This window comes from Malus domestica, chromosome 16 (genome assembly GCF_042453785.1).
Source record: "Malus domestica chromosome 16, GDT2T_hap1".
Lineage (NCBI taxonomy): Eukaryota > Viridiplantae > Streptophyta > Magnoliopsida > Rosales > Rosaceae > Malus > Malus domestica.
Window position 1 is genome coordinate 10,388,184 of NC_091676.1, and position 18,080 is coordinate 10,406,263.

General features: G+C 40.3%; 1 protein-coding gene across 1 annotated transcript; it reads right to left on the minus strand.

Annotated features, from left to right (window-relative positions):
- Positions 1-13,689: 13,689 nt before the first annotated feature.
- LOC139192991 (uncharacterized) lies at positions 13,690-14,553 on the minus strand. The gene has a single exon (XM_070815942.1). It carries the CDS (start codon positions 14,551-14,553, stop codon positions 13,690-13,692), a length of 864 nt encoding a protein of 287 aa, XP_070672043.1.
- Between the last annotated feature and the right edge of the window lie 3,527 nt (positions 14,554-18,080).

Below are 18,080 nucleotides of genomic sequence, written 5' to 3' on the forward strand. Positions count from 1 at the left end.
AACGTCATCTGATGCTTATTGTTATATTTAGATATGCTTTATTTTGTATTTTGTATGTTTAATAATACTTTTATCTGTGGAAAATAAAAACTATAATCATATGTACTATATTATTTTGTCTAATATAATTTTATATTATACACACACATATTAGCTTACAAAATTCAGAAGAAAAAATATTGAGTGTTGTGTCGGATACAAAAAAGTTTGGAATTTTTTAAAGCCTTGTAAAAATATAGAAGATTCAAATTACATTTCGAAAACTCCGATATAAAATCGATTCTAAAATTTTCGATAATCCAAAATTTTAAAATTGGAACTAATATTTGATTCCGAAACCTCATTAGAATGCTTGTTTCCGATCTGATCCGACCAAAAAACATTCCCCTTCTTCATGGATACATGGCCCCAACATCATACAACTATCACTTGCTCTTTCCTTATATTCATGAGCACTCCTTGTCCCTTTCTGCCTCTTCTTCTAGTTTATAGTCTTGGGACATAATAATTGAAGGAGATTAATACATAAAAACAAGAGAAGTATAAAATGAGAAACTGAAAACGTGAAAATCACTATCTTATATTTGGGTTAATTAAAAAGTAGAATCATTGAAATTACAAAGATTGAAACTTGTTGATCAATTATCTTTTGGTGACATTATGGTATGAATACAAATACCACTACATCTTAGCTGGTACGTGCTTATTTTTCTGCTGGAATCTACATACTAATTTTTTAACATATATTGAATTTCTAAGTAAAGAGACGACAATGACGACTTCTCTTGTTGTAAGATTTGTAATGTGACTCCTCCTCCTCCTCCTCCCCACTACTGAGGTGCCTTCGGCATCAAGCTTCCATTGATTTAACAACCAAAATAATGGTATTCTGTTGATTGGGGTTATCTTACTTTCCGGCACACTTTTTTGTCACGAGTGAGCAGTTGAGGTTTAATCAAATGAGTCATAGATAAATCTCAACCGTTACTTTTTCTTAAATCATGCGCGGTGGAGCATTGGTATAGATGAAAATGATGGGTGTCTTGATGATACAATCAATATGATGCAAGCGGAAGTGACATTACAAAGCTTATTGTGTTATAATATGGAGGTGGATTGGCTGTTTTCTCATTTTCATACTTTTCTCATGTTCTTTTGTGATGTGTGGTCATGGTTAAGTTATGTCAATATTTTATATTAATTTTTTATAAAAATAATAAAACAAAAAGTAATATGAATATAAAATGTTGACGTGGTTTAACCGTGACCATACAAACAGAAATGATGAAAAAAGTATGAAAATGGGAGGGCAGACAATCCACCTCCTTATAATATTTGTAGATAAAGATGGTGATGAGCCTGCATTCCACATTATTACTACTTTTCCTTCCATGCTGATTGACAATTGAGCGTGTTTCAAGAATGACCTGTGTATTTCGAAGAAGGCCAGTTTCGACATGCTTTTGATGTGGGATGCTCACTTTCATTGCAAATGTTTTGGTGTAGATTAGACGGTGAAATGGATCGATAATCAAATAAAAAAGACGCAAATCAGACAGCAACAATAAAATTTTGGAAATGTGAACTTCAATGTCCAATTCAGACCCTGCTCAAACTTAAAAGAAAAAAGTTAAGGCTTCAACTACAAATTATACAGTACAGTCAAATTGACTATTTATGGCTTTTTAACATACTAAAGCCCCACAAACTAACGAACTGTGTATAGTTTTTTTATTTTTTATTTTTGAATATATCAATATTTTTACACTAGAAAAAGGAGGAGTTTGGCTAAGCAACACAATGGGCAGCCTAATTTAGTATCGAATTCACCATCTATAATATTCGAATATAAGACCTCTCACTTCTAAGCCTAATTAATGAACTGTGTATAGTTAATTAGCGCATGAAAGCCTTCATCAATTAATCTATAATTAACAATCTTCAATTACAATTGAAATGGGTATGTAACTATCTTCAAGCCTTCAACGAATTTTACTTAACTTACATACTCAAAACCTTAAGGGCCCGTTTGTTTGACAGGATTAGGAGGGACTGGACTGGACTAGACTGTAGTCCCTTGTTTGTTCCATAACCGGACTAGCTTTAGTGGGATTACCCTTCACCCGCCTCGACTAAGGGGCTCGTTAGATCGTCTTAGCGAGACCCCCCGAATACCAGTGGACTAGTAAGACCGTCATCTCTCTCGTCGTCCCACTCTGCTCCATAACCTTACCGGACCATTCCACGACCAACGCCGCGTCCTCATAAGTCTCTCAGGGCTTCCTCTTCCACTTCCTCTTCTTCGTTTTCTTCGATTTTGTTATGAAGATTCGTGAAATTGTTAGTGGGTTTTGAACGATTTCTGAGTTTAATCGATTATGGGTTTTGATTTACTTGTGGGATTTCTGCATTCTGATTTATTTATGGGATTTCTAGGTTTTGATTGATTTATGGGTATTAATTTGATCCACAAATCAGTCATATTGTTTTAGGAGAATATTTGATCCTACAGAGAACAATCGTCTTCTTCTGAGAAAATCGTTCCGTGCATGTCCTTCGAGAGGCCCTGTTGTTATTCCCAACATCGATCTCGTCGGTTATGCCTATCAATTCGAGTAAGTTTGCTGCTTAATCTGTATGTTTTTTATGTCATGTTTATTTTGTGTTTAGTTGCACAGAAAGTTATGGAAATTAAATGGTGGAAAGAACTTATTGTCCAAGCAATATTTACGTAAAATCGCGAAAGCCATTCATGTACAGGTTATAGTTTTGTTTTAATGGTTTTTTTTTGCAGGGCTGTTTTGAACTTATGTCGCGGAGTGGGATAAGCATAAAGGGAAAGAAGGCAGTGATTGTTGGCAGAAGTAACATTGTTGGATTACCAGTTTCATTGCTGCTTTTGAAAGCAGATGCTACTGTTACCGTAGTCCATTCCCGCACACCTGATCCAGAGAGTTTCATTCGCGAAGCGGACATTATTATTGCTGACACAAGACAAGCAATGATGGTAGGCAATTCATAGATTATAGTTCCTTGGTATGTCGTAACATCGTCTTATGACATGCAAGTGTTATCTTATCTCGTATTTTTTGGCTTTCCATGAAAAAATCTAGTACTTAGTTTCGTTCTAGTTAGAAGAATAGGACTAGTTGTTTGGTTCCATTCATCCCAAGTGAAGGAAAAAGGACATTCCATCGTTCACTTTGGAATTGTAAGACAATGCATTAGAAATTTATAAGCTTTCACTAGGCTCTATCATTGCTTAAATGGAATAACCGACATCTGTTGGTGCAGATAGCATTGCGTCGGTTCTGTACTTTCCTTGTCTTCGTCTTGTGGCGATTATTGTTTATGTTTTAACTCAATGAAATATGTTTACTATCATTTTTGTTATTATATTTCCTTGCTGAATTTCAGATCAAGGGTAGTTGTGTAAAACCAGGTGTTGCTGTCATTGTTGTCGGCACAAATGCTATAGACGACCTGAGTAGAAAGTCGGGCTATAGATTGGTTGGAGATGTAGATTTCTAGGAAGCATGTAAGGTAGCCGGATGGGTAACTCCTGTTCCTGGTGGCGTCAGACCAATGATGGTGGCAATGTTGCTCAAGAACACTTTGGATGGTGCAAAGCATGATATTGCTCAATAAAGCCACCCTTGTCCTTTGCAAAGTACTTTATTAGCTAGGTAACATTTTATATTTTGTATGTGTTATTCTGCTATGTTTTCTTCATAGCCTTTGCAATTAAGATGAGTTTTAGGTGTTTAAGCAATGCGGTCATGTTTATTCAGGTTGTTGAGGTATCTAGCAATGAGTTTGAACCTTCATAATGAGATATACTATATGCAAAAGAGGTCGCTAAGGAAATGGATCAGCTTTCATAGAATTATCTCTTGATTATCAGAGTCCCATGTCTGAAACCCACATAGAAAATCTGGAAGCTCCACCCCACCTCTAACCAAGTAATGCTATTATGTGTGATCATATAATTCATAGGGATTTTCCTATTTAACATGGAATGTCTCTTGGGGATTTCTTGCTAATTTCTTTTTTTTTCTTACCGCAGCTGTTTCTCCACTGACATTAACAGCCGTTGGCAGCGGTTGTTGGTCGTTGGGAGAAGGGCTTTAGGTAAAGAACAACCTTGGAGAAGAACTAGAACAAGAAAGAACAAGTTTGGATAAGTAGAACTGGTTTGGTTTTGTTGTTCCAATATAAAGCTCTTATCTTAGTTTTAGTCTGTAGTGAGAAGTTGAAATCTAATTACAAGAATTGGGAATGTAAAGGATACGTGGCTCAGAGTCAACTGTTATATTTTCTGGAATTGTTTCTTTGTTTACTCAATTTCGTGTCCAAGAATTGCTTATGTTTAGCTTTGTTCCTCCATTTATTTTTTATTTTTTTTTTGGAAAGACTTTGTTCCTCGATTTTTTTATTGCGGATCTGCTACTTTTTGTTGGATTGAAGCAAATAACATTAATATTTTGTTATATATCATCGGTTATTTTTTTTTCTTTTTTTTCATTATTCTGCTTTTTAGTCCGACACTGCACCAAACGCTTCACTAAGTTAGTCCAGCTTAGTCTAGTCTAAGCCAGTCCAGCTTAGTCCCTACAGCTAGTCCAGTCCGAGACAGTCCGGTGCAACAAATGCACCGTAAGTTCACTACTGCTAGACTAAAGGTTTGTTTGAAAGTGATTATAAAATGGCTAAAAGCGCATTCGGTAAAAATGTTTTTGAAACAAATTCTTAGTTAAAATTTAAGTGTTTCTTGCAAAAAGCACATAATTGGTGCATGCTTCTTGTAGGAAGCACCTTAAGTGCTTTTGAAACTCAAAAGAATTTCCTCTAAAAACGTTTTCAATCAATTTAAAAGTACTTCCAAAAGAAAGTCTAAATAGTAAGTCTAAGGATAGAGCCCTTATGTGTAAATTTCTTCACTTAATCTTCCTTTCTTATTCTACCCAACCTCTTGTTTTATCTAATATACTATTGCCTTTTCTTTTCACACGCAAACGAATATGTTATAAGCATTACCTTTTCTAATTAATTAGTTCTAAGGTGCTCACCTTTGATATTACTTAGCATGAAATTATTAAGAACCATAAGTTAATTGCATCAGTATGTTTCATCAATCAAACACATGCACGCTACATGATGCGAGGCAGTTTAGCCTGATTAGTTAAGATAATTCACCCGTGTCCTCTAGACCTTGTGTAAACTCTCCCTCCCTTAATATTTGCTTTAATAATATAAAGAAAATATAATACCCTGCATGCCTAGGCTTAGCAGGGGTATATTTTAATTTATTTATTTATTATTGGTCGAAAGGGTTTAGCAGATAAATATTAATACACAAGAAAATTTTTATTTGAACACATATAATCTTCTTCTACACTCAGTTTAAATTTAAATGTGAATTGCCTTTTTATCCTATTGTTTGATTATCATCAAGTATAAGGTTAAATTAATAATAAAAGAAATTGATTAATAAACCCACTAATGATATTTGTCTATTTACATTTGCTTATATTATTCTCCTATGTCAACGACTCCAATGAATTGGAAGACTTCACATAAAACAAAAAATTTCTTTTTCTTTTTTGTTTTATTTGTTTATATGTATGTAGATAAGCAGTAATAAGCACCAGAAGGATAATAACTTTGATTTTAAGGGTAATAACTTTGAATCGGCACTTGATTATTTTGAAAGTGGTTTTGGCCCAGATTATAATAACTTAATTATACTAAACTTCTGCGTAGAAGAATTAACATATTCATTTACTACTCTCTTGTTCTAGCGAACATATTTGAGATTGAATAAGTTGCAGAACATTCTTAGGTGAAATGCCATTAGAGAGACAGAGACTACAATTGTGAGTTATGAATTAGCCAAATAAGCCAACGAGCTGATTACCCTTTTTGAATGAGTTGTAGAGCACGTATTAAGTTTTTATTTTATAAATAGGTGTAGAGATAAATTTACAAATTGAATTGGGTTTGTGAGGGTATTTTAGCTAGTAAATTTAGGTTTGAAAAGATAGATATTTAAATAAAAATAGTATGGATGTAGAGAATAAATAAGGTGTAGAAAATGGTTATTTGAGTTTAAATAAAAAAATTCATAAATAATGGTACAAAAATAGATTTTCACATGAACATGAGGATCCCTAGAAAAAAGAAAACTAACAACCAGTCCTCAAAAACTTTAGTTTTAATGAAAATGACAAAATAAAGGTGTAAGTGAATAGTATCATGAGTGACTTTTTATGGTAAAAATATCTTTAATGTTAAAAGTGAATAGTACCAGAAGTGTTTCGTTAATATTTCTGTTTTCTAACCCCCAACTTATTTCTCCTTTAGAGAAGTAGAGGACATGGTCGAGATTATAAATGGAGATGGCAGTTGAGTGCATGCATGCATGTCTCCATTATTTTCCAGTTGTTTCAACTTTAATTTGTTAAGTTTATTTTTATGCATTAGTGCCGAACGGACGAATCCCCAAATTATATATAGTGAACAAATTTGAAAGCTTAATTAACTAAGTTCCAAGTTTCATATTTTGTTGTATTTATACATTAATATTCTTGTCAATCCTAGTTTTTGTGTTGTAACTTGTGTCCCCCTTCATATATATTTTACTGTGATCGTCTGTGAATTGTGGGTTAATTTCCCTCTAATTTACTGTGATCAGTTAATTTTCCCCTATTTAAAGGACCACTTCCTAAGTTCCTATCTCCTTCCTCATCCTTCCTTGTTTTGTTTTAAATTTTAGTTCATCTGTCAAGAAAAATGGCGATAGGAAAGACGTCGCTTGCTTGCATTGCCCTGCCTATTTTCGTTTCTTTCTGCACGTGTTTCTTTGTGAACCCAGGTGCAATACATTCATTTATATTTCAGTATTATATGAAATAACATTCATTGATTATATCTTCAACTGAACATTAGCTAATTGTGTTTCTGTTGTGCCTTGGCCCGTTTATTAGTGCGGAAACGAGATTCAGATTACAACCTCACCAAATCACACTCAGTTGAACAGAATAAAATACAAGAAATAAATACAGCGAGAAATTTACGAGGTTCGGCAAAAAACCTGCCTACGTCCTCCGAGAGATGTTGCTCTTCACTATGAGAATAACTAGTACAAGATACACTTGAGTTAAATCGACATAACCCAAACCCCAATCCCTTTGTACCCTCACAGAATTTTACTAAGAGACTCACTCTCCCCAAAAGTTTCTCACTCTCACTCTATATTTTTCTACCACCCGTTCTCATCCGAATGCACTCTCAATATAAGGTCACTCACACTCATATTTTATTCCCAACATCATGATGTCTTGAATAATCATTAAAGAAAAGGCACCACCTTTTCTCTTTTCTTACAATGATGATGTCTTTACTCATGATTATGTCTTTACATGATGATGTCCACTTCTTTGTTTAGTTTACAAGCCGAAAGGCATTTGGATTGTGGTAGTCACCATGTCTTCAATTATTGTCAACACATGACTCATAATTACTCACAAATGTATGAGCCAAACACAACAATCTCCACCTTGGCGAATACACCATGCAAAAATCCTTGCACCCATCACCAAGGCTCATTGGCCTTACGTATCAGCATACACACCCTGAATCAACCTCGTTGGTCCTGTTCAGATTCAGTTACTGTTCGTGGCAGGAATTTCCATTGGGGATGTTTCCTGGCCGACGAGCACACAGCTCCCCTGGAGGTTGGCGCCGGTTGAGGGCTGCTGTCGGGCTTCTGCTTCGTTTCTGGGCGTTGTCGGGCAAGTCTCGTTGGGCAAGACTCTTCGGGCAAGGCTCTTCGGGCAAGGCTCTTCGGGCAAGGCTGAAAGAGAAGGACAGCGTTAACTTTGAGAGGTGCCTTTGTGGGGCCTTAGGTATAGGCCTTGAGGCTCACAATCAAGGTTAACATTTAAGTGCTCAGGCGTGCCACTGCCATTTTTAGCATGGCAGATGTAAAATGGTTGTCGTTCTTTCATTGTATATATGTATGTATCCAAGAAACCGTGTTAGTTATAATAGGTGCCTTTGTGGGGCCTTAAATGTAGGCCTTGAGGCTTCCCATCAATAACTAAACCAGTGCTCGAACGCATCATATTTATTCTCGTGATTGTAGGAGTTTTCTAACTATTATATTTCTGATTACCCGAATCCAAGGAACAGAACGAACCCAAATGGGTGCCTTTGTGGGGCCTTAGGTGTAGGCCTTGAGGCTTCCCATCAAAGTTCATTCTTTACTTAGACTCTTGAGATCGCTGAATGGGATGAATCCAAATGGATGCCTTTGTGGGGCTTTAGGTGTAGGCCTTGAGGCTTCCCATTAGAGTCCATCCCATTCTTAAGCGTTCTATGATAATCATGATATAATAGAAAGAAAACTAGAAGGTAGGTCTATTACTTGTGCCCCAAGTAACTTCGGACTTCTCGTTTATCAAGGATTGTCGTGGATGGGTTAAGTCCACATAAAGTTCTTTTTTATGCCTTGAGGCCAATGACTTTTAAACTAATCAGATTCATAGCCTGCGGGCTTAGGACTTAGATCTGATTTAAGCATTGAAGATATATTTAAATCGGATCCAAGTATTGAGAAAGCTTTTTCATCGTGATTTTGCTAGAAACAACTTGCATATAACTAAAAATATACAACATATTGCTAGACTTTAAAGAAAGAGAAGACAAAGACAGAGCAAAGCAGGTCGGGCAAGATTAAACCTTATCAATTAAGGCTGATAGTCTTGCAGGTCCCTGTCTTTGTGGTTCTGTCAAAGGTCTGAAAGCTTAGAGGTGGAGAGGGGAAAGGAGAATACAAAAGAGTGAATCGATACTACAACAAGTTAGAACAAGGTAGCAGAGCTATTACAACGTTTAGGAGAAAAGATTATCCCGAGGGGGATGAAGGCTTGGGCTGACTACAGCTTCGTTATGAAAGGCAAATCTGGCTTTTTGAGCAGAGTTTGTGCTTTTGTTTGTTTGTTTGAGTGTCCTTAATCCTGTCTTATCTTCCTCCTTTTATAGACAACTCGGTTTGGCTCCTGTAGCGACAGCTTTGCCCGAATGTGGTCTAAGGGTGATGACTCATCAGCTTTATTACATGTAATGCCACCATAAAGTACTTTATGGGCTGTGCAGTCTACTCAGTCTACACCACTTGGTCCTTGGGTAGGTAAGCAAGTGGCCCTTTTCCTGCTCCCTAGATTTCATCCGGACCTTCTGTTGGGCCGACTCCACCTTTGGGCCTAAAGTTCAGTTTTAACCCAAACAGTGCCCCCTTCAATTGATATTAAACCTGGAATTCCAGGCGCCAATATTAATTGAAAGAGATTCCTTATTAAACCTACGAATACCTCGCGATTGAACTTCTTAATTTTCCGTGTTTCGTAGAAAGGAATCCTTCTGCGATTAAAAACTTCCCTACTTTTTTTTCCCACCATTTTCTCTGTTGCCCGACAAGGTTGCATTTTTATCTTCTTTCTTGCTCTTCTTTCTCTATCTTCATTAAATGGCTTCAGGATCCAGCCAAATCCCACCATCTTACGAGTCCGGCGACGGAATCGCCACCCTACGCCGTCTACTCAACGGGTTGCATCGCCCGCGGGCAGGTTTGCATTCTGAGCTTTTCTTTGAGACGCATGGGGTACAATCATTGGGTCCCGCCTGGATTTCTCGGGTCCCCTCAGTAGTGGAAAACAACATGCCCAGGGGAAACTGGTTTTCCCCAAATCCCTATTTGGTTGGGTCGGGCATCTCCTCTTCTAAATGGTCATTACATCGTCGAGGCTTTCCTTTGATGAATGATCCTACCTGGGCCCAGTGGGTTGACGAATTAGAGCCCTTCTTTAAGCAAAAATGGATGAGCAACGGTATTTATGAACTACTTATGCTTTCGAAGACTTCTATAGTCTCTAAGCCCGAATTGCTTGCCTCTGCTCTCCTCTTTTGGAATACGGGCACAAATACCTTCGATTTTCGTATGGGTCCCATGTCTCCCACCATTCTTGATATGGCCCAGGTCTTCGGGTTGAGGTCGTCGGGTAGGACAGTAGATGTTACTCAAGATTGGGTTCCGTCTTCTTCCGTCGGGAACTCGAGTTCGTCTACCACCTTCCTTTCTCTGAGCTACAACTCCGCCACTTTCAAGAGTTATGGGACCTCTTTTAAAGGATTCATCCCTTTTGTAAAGGAAAATTTTGGGGCAGACTCCCCTCGTGCTGACAAAGATCAAGAGCATATGTACTTTCTCCTTTACTGGCTCAACAAGCATGTTTTCCCCAACAAATCCAAGGGAGTGAGGGTTGAATGGATCCCCTTGGTGGAGGTTCTTCATAATTTTGATGATGTAGCCACAGGTCCGTTCCTTCTCTCCCATCTCTATCACCTTCTTTTCGAAATGACTCGGGATGAGCCCTTTGAGACCAACCTGAACGGACCAATCTGGATGATACAAATCTGGCTGCAATGGTATTTTCCAGAATTTCAGGCTGCCAATCTAGAGTTTCCAGAGGGTGTGGCTCCTGCCCGAATTCTAGCAGAAGCTCCTCCTACAGACCATTCCACCTTCGCCTGCTTTTACTTTTTTAGAGTCTGCATGACTTGATCAGACTTAAAATGGGGTGCGTCAGTCTTGAGGAGATACCCTTGGTTCTCTGACCAAGCCTTCCAAGACGCCCCTGGTGAGGATGCTACCCCCTTTTGTAGAGAAAAATTTATCAGCTGTATTCAACCAAGAGATTTGGCCTGGGGGATTCGGGGCAATAGATATGATCGAGGCTTGGAGGTGTACCATCCTAACTTCTGCAGCCGGCAGTTAGGATTTAGGCAAGCTATACCTGTCCCATTCTTCGACTCTGTCCACTGTGGCACCTCATTCCGGTTACAAACCCCATTTGAAGTGACATTTCGAGCCGCCCGACGCAGCCTGGATATAATGAGTCAAGCAGCCCAACATTCCGTTGTTCTTAATTTTGAATGTACCTCGCTGTTTTCATCTTGGTGGGAGGATAAATGGACTAGAAAGTATGGATGAGATTTGAAGGTGAATCACGATCGCATCTTCAACCAGCTTTCTCTTAAATCATATCCTGGCTCGGGCGAGCTTGCAAATTGGAAGGAGATGATCAAAGAGAAAAACCGGTTACTTCTGATGGGTATATCTTCTTTTATCTGATTTTGTTTCTCCTCTGATGTCTATCTTTCCTTACTTTTGCTTGATTCTGCAGCTCCAGTGGATATTGAATCTGAAGCCATTGAATCAGAGAATGACTCCGCTGATGCTGCAATTCTTCATGGTGCTGCCGCAGAGGCTGAGAGACGAGAAGCCGGGGAGGGGACGGATATCTTAGAATCTATTGGGGATTCAGGAGCTGAAGGAACGCCCAGGATAATCACCAAAACCCCCAAATGAAAGAAAGCAGCCATGACTAAAGATTCAAACCCTGATCCTGCACCTCGTCCAGCAACCACACGACCGATTCTCACTCGAAAGAGTAAGCGGGCAAGGATTACCATTCCTCTTGAATCATCAATCCCATCTGCTCCAGTTCCTGAGGCAGGCAGAAAGAAACAACAATCATCAAGTGAGTTTCTTTTTTCTATATCAAACTGCTGCCTTTTTCCTTTATCTAACTGTCCCTTTCGTCGATCAAACAGGACCTCAAGCATCTAAAAGGTCAATCCTTGCTTCTAAGGAGGAACCGCTACGGGCTGCTATGCTTAAAAAAGCCGAAGAATTGCGAAACACCGCCCTTCGAGAACTCGAGGTATGGCTGATATTATTGTATACTTTCTTACTTTCATACAACCCTGAATTTGATTACTCTGATCAGGCTGCGAGAAATGAAATGCTCTCTTCGCCCGAGGCTTCTCCACGACCTACCCGAGAGAAAAATCTTTCCCCTTCCCAGACCAATCCTGCTGAGGTACTTTCTCTCCTACCTCTAACCCTCCAATTTTATGGATCTAATGGTTAAGGTCTTTTCTTTCTTCCTATTTGTTTTCCTAGGTTGGTGCATCTGTCTCTTTGCCTAGCCATGGACCCCCTCTGAGATCTATGACTTCTTCTACTGCTCTGGATGCGACCCCTTCCTCTCAATTTGATCCGTCCACATGAGTTATATTGCACTTCGTGGATGAGGATGATCCCTTGGTAAATTATTATTTCCTCATTGAAATTCTGCGCATTGCTACCCAATTAACTCTTTTGTATGTTTCCTGCAGCCATCTTCAGTATATGAGCCACCTCCCTCACTAGTGGTCTCGGATAAGGAACCCATAGTTCCTGAGATCCATGTAGCTTCAGATGCAGCGATTTCGCAGGCGTTTGCTCGCCCGATAGTTGATGAACCTTCTTCTCCTCCTCAAGATCAGACTCAGGTACTGGAATGTTTTCTTCTTGCTTCTTCCTCTGGTGACCCTTTTGCTGATAATTACTGCTTTCTTTGGATATATCCAGGATGCAGGCACAGGTTCAAGCGCAGCTCTTTCCCCTCCTGCTGGCGGTGAAGAACCTTCACCCCAACCAAGAGTTAGTACATTCTTTGGTGAAACTCCGGGGCTGAGTCAAGTACACTTCTTCTCTCCAGAACCTCTTTTGCTTCAACCTGTATTCAGATTATCTTGACCGAGTCTTTTGGTTTTTGTAGCAAGCTTCAAAAGAAACTTCTCCCCCTTCATTGGCTCGTAAGTCAAAGCGCCCCCATCCTCATTCATCTTTTGGAGGTATTGGTACTTCCCCCTTTGGAGTTGAGCAGACTAAACAGGCAGAGATTGCCCCTTCAATAGGCATTGTCTCATCGGAGGGAACTATCACGCCGGACCTTCCTCATTTCCCATCCTCTGATCCTGCCAAGCTGCCCAAACTCTTTGAAGCACTCGGGCGGCTTGAGACGCGGTTGAAGTCTTCAACGCAGCCTTCAGCAACTTCCATGTCTTCGGAGCAACAGCAAATCTTTCAGGAGTGGGCAAAGAAAGAATTCACCGCGTCATTTAGTCTCAAGGCTCTTTGTGATCTTGAGAAGGTCATAACTGAATTTTTCAAAACCGGTCGTTTGTCCAAGCCTCAACACGATTCTTTTCTCTCTTTCTTCGAGAACCTGAGGGCTCTGAGGGAACAATACCAAAGAGCGGATAGACAGGCTAACGGGGTAAAATGCTTTATGGAAAAAGAATCAAACTCTTCTACCCAAGTTAACCGACTGATGGAAGCAAGCATGCAGACTAAAGAAAGAGTTAAAGTGGTTTCTTCTGAAATCCAGAAACTGGAAGAGCAACTGATTGCCCTTAAGGCAGAACAAGCACTTCTTCTAGACAAACTTGAACACCAAATTGAAGGGGTAGAGAAGGCAACTTCGGAGTTAGAGCAAGCCAAGTCCGAACTTGTAAACAACCATACTGCCTTAGCCGCACCTAATAGAATTTTTACCATCATGCGAACATATCATTCTAGAATAATCACTCTTTGTAAAGATGTAAAGTTTTTAGAATAGAATGATTTGTAACTCCCTCTTTATATTGGAATGGATATGTAATTTGCTTCCTGCTTTGCTTTGTTCGAACTGGCCTCGGGCAATTCTTTGCTCCCTTGTCTACTTGCTTTTCTTCTCCACCTTTATTGTTGACAACCTTAGAATCTGTCCCTGGCCCTCTGGTCCCCTCATGGCACTCTTACTCAGTTGATGACCCCGGCTCCTTAAAAATGAGGTTGATCATATTGATAGGAGTCTCCGAGAAAGGGTTAGTATCCACCATCATACTGGTCTGGGGTGAATCAAGTAGCAACTTACCCTTCACTATAAGATCTTGTACCCAATCTCTAAACTGGACACAATTAACTATAGAATGGTTGAAGGTATAATGCAGCTTGCAATACTTCTTCCCCCTGATTTCTTCGGGTTTGGGCATCTTTTTGGCACTGTCGGGCAAAATTACTCTTGCCCGCACCAGTTCTTCGTAGATCTTCGGTGCCTTGGTTAAATCGAATGAATAACTCTGATACTTTGGGGGTTTCATGGGGACGAAACCACCATCATTCATCACGATCTTCTGATCCTTGACAGGTTGGACTAACCCTTTGATTGTTAATGGTTTGAAGGGTGTAGTCATCTCAGCAGCACATACATCTATATTTTCTTCCTCATGACCATCCTCGTGTTCGGGCCTGGTTTCTCCCACCTCCACATGGTGAATAGTAGCCTTGCTTTTGTAGAAATGAGGGACTTTGGAAGTGTGCTTCACTTGCTGTTCCTCTTGCAACAACCTTTCGTACTTTATGGCAGCAATCATGAGTTCTTGCAGCTCTCTGAACTGTGCATCATAAAACCTTTTTCTCAAAGGTAATTTTAAAGCCCTTTGGGCAATGGATATGAGCTGTGCTTGATTGACGGGGAATTGGCATCTCATCTTAGTTCTCCTGAACCTCATCATGAAGTCTTCTGGGGATTCATGATCGTATTGTTTTACCTCAACTAGATCATTGATGGTCAATTCTGGCTCTATCCTGTAGAACTGTTCATGGAAAGCCATCTCCATTTGCCCCCAGTTGTAATAGAGTTGGGGGGTAATAGAGAATACCATTGAGACGCCAATCCTGCCAATAAATTTCCAAACAACCTCAATTTGTAGTTTGGATTGTCCTCATACGCCATGCAGTGATTGGAGAATTTGAAAATATGGTCTCTGGAAGACACACTGCTGTCTTCACCTGTGAAGGTAGGGAATGCGGGCATCTTGAAGTTGAGAGGGAATGGATTTAGCTCGTCGATATGTTCAGGATATGGCTTCTGGTAAGTAATCTTGAATATTGGGCGAGCCCGCGGCTGGGCGTTTTGAGTCACCGTTCTTCTTAACTCAGCCAATTCCTCCCTTAGTTGCTGAGTGGCTAAATTATCATTATGACTGAGGATAGCTGATCCAATCTTCGGGCTCCGGTCACTGCCCGCATTTGCTTCTCTCCTTGGTTCGGGCTTCTTCTAGTTAGATCCTCCACCTTTATTGACCATTGGGGGTGGTCTATAGGGTGGAGGTTTATCTGACGCAGTAGTGGTAGTAGTAGTGGTAGTCTCCTTTCCACTAGTTTCTCCCATCATACCTGGCATTCCGTACCTCATCCTTTCTCGTTCGCTCTGTTCCTTATTATTAAATGATAATAATGGGAAACTAGGAAACTCTTTCTCCGGGATCAGCTCCATCACTGGTTGACTTTCTTCAGGAATTACCTTTTTCTTTCCCCTATCTCCTGTTTCTTCTAGTAGTGGGAATAAGGGAATGATTGGCTCATCTCTCGTGACAACCTGGCTCATTCCACTTCCTTGAGCACCCTTTGGAGTAGAGAACTCCAAATCAAGCCTTCTCTGTAGATTCCCTGTGAGCATACAGAGTCTGCTTACTTCTCCCTTTGTTTCTAGGGAGATCCTTTCCATGCTTTTTAACACTTGGATCATTGTAGCTTGTAGCTCTTCATTGCTTCCCTTTCCTTGTGACCTTTCAGATGCAGTCGGGCTATCTGGAACCACCTGTCCAGATGGGGAAGAAGGATTTTCTGATTGTTCTGCCATTTGGAGAATACCTTCCTTTGGATTCTTTTTATCAAGTTTATGGTTCTTCTTTTGGACATGCAAGATCTGGAAGTTTGGGTCCCACTGGGCATGCCAAAACTATGTTCGTGGCAGGAATTTCCTTTGGGGATGTTTCCTGGCTGACGAGCACACAGCTCCCCTGGAGGTTGGCGCCGGTTGAGGGCTGTTGTCGGGCTTCTGCTTCGTTTCTGGGCGTTGTCGGGCAAGTCTCGTCGGGCAAGTCTCGTCGGGCAAGGCTCTTCGGGCAAGGTTGAAAGAGAAGAACAACGTTAACTTTGAGAGGTGCCTTTGTGGGGCCTTAGGTATAGGCCTTGAGGCTCACAATCAAGGTTAACATTTAGGTGCTCAGGCGTGCCACTGCCATTTTTAGCATGGCAGATGTAAAATGGTTATCGTTCTTTCATTGTATATATGTATGTATCCAAGAAACCGTGTTAGTTATAATAGGTGCCTTTGTGGGGCCTTAACTGTAGGCCTTGAGGCTTCCCATCAATAACTAAACCAGTGCTCGAACGCATCATATTTATTCTCGTGATTGTAGGAGTTTTCTAACTATTATATTTCTGATTACCCGAATCCAAGGAATAGAACGAACCCAAATGGGTGCCTTTGTGGGGCCTTAGGTGTAGGCCTTGAAGCTTCCCATCAGAGTTCATTCTTTACTTAGACTCTTGAGATCGCTGAATGGGATGAATCCAAATGGATGCCTTTGTGGGGCCTTAGGTGTAAGCCTTGAGGCTTCCCATTAGAGTCCATCCCATTCTTAAGCGTTCTATGATAATCATGATATAATAGAAAGAAAACTAGAAGGTAGGTCGATTACTTGCGCCCCAAGTAACTTCGGACTTCTCATTTATCAAGGATTGTCGTGGATGGGTTAAGTCCACATAAAGTTCTTTTTTATGCCTTGAGGCCAAGGACTTTTAAACTAATCAGATTCATAGCCTGCGGGCTTAGGACTTATATCTGATTTAAGCATTGAAGATATATTTAAATTGGATCCAAGTATTGAGAAAGCTTTGTCATCGTGATTTTGCTAGAAACAACTTGCATATAACTAAAAATATACAACATATTGCTAGACTTTAAAGAAAGAGAAGACAAAGACAGAGCAAAGCAGGTCGGGCAAGATTAAACCTTATCAATTAAGGCTGATCGTCTTGCAGGTCCCTGTCTTTGTGGTTCTGTCAAAGGTCTGAAAGCTTAGAGGTGGAGAGGGGAAAGGAGAATACAAAAGGGTGAATCGATACTACAACAAGTTAGAACAAGGTAGCATAGCTATTACAACGTTTAGGAGAAAAGATTATCCTGAGGGGGATGAAGGCTTGGGCTGACTACAGCTTCGTTATGAAAGGCAAATCTGGCTTTTTGAGCAGAGTTTGTGCTTTTGTTTGTTTGTTTGAGTGTCCTTAATCCTGTCTTCTCTTCCTCCTTTTATAGACAACTCGGTTTGGCTCCTGTAGCGACAGCTTTGCCCGAATGTGGTCTAAGGGTGATGACTCATCAGCTTTATTACATGTAATGCCACCATAAAGTACTTTATGGGCTGTGCAATCTGATCAGTCTACACCACTTGGTCCTTGGGTAGGTAAGCAAATGGCCCTTTTCCTGCTCCCTAGATTTCATCCGGACCTTCTGTTGGGCCGACTCCACCTTTGGGCCTAAAGTTCAGTTTTAACCCAAACAGTTACTGCCAATGCATGTGCAGCTGCTGCAAGCTAAAAATCACAATTTAGCTTCAGACAAGATCTCAACACATCATCGTCTCCTCCAGCAGGTTTTTCTCCTCTTCATTGTCTGCAACCTGGAAACTCGTCAGCGCGCCCGTTTCCAGCAACACCCGTCGAGCCAGACAAAATTCCCACACTTGCTTTCCTCAGGACCATCTGATCACCTGTGAATCCTATAGCTCCACCTGCTGCAAAACCCCTGCAACACTTTAAACTATACATCACCAGGAGAAGTGTTGCTTCGAGTACCTAGAGGGCATACTCGAAGTCTTCCGCCACAAAATTGCTACAACCCGGACCAAGATCATCCTTTCTTTTTCTCAAAGGACAATTTTTCCTTTTATGCCCGAATTCTTTGCAGTTGTAGCATTGTAGACCCTTGCCTCCGAAACCGGATTTGAACCTGTTGTCTCTCTCAGATCCTTCTCCCAATTTTCTTCCACGATTCCAACCTTGAACAGCTAAAGCAGTCTCGTGCCCACCATCAACAATGGTCTTCTTCTTTCGTGTATCATAAGACACCAAAGAATCCTGCACCTGCTCCAAACTTACTGTATCTTTTCCATGCAGTAAGGTTGTCACAAGATTTTCATACGAATCTGGAAGTGAGGTAAGAAGTAAGAGGGCTTTGTCTTCTTCCTCAACCTTAACATCAACTTTTCGCAATTGATCAAAGTATCCGTTGAACTCATTCATGTGGTCCATGAGATTCCCGCCTTCATCCATCTTTAGCTTGTACAACTTCCGCTTC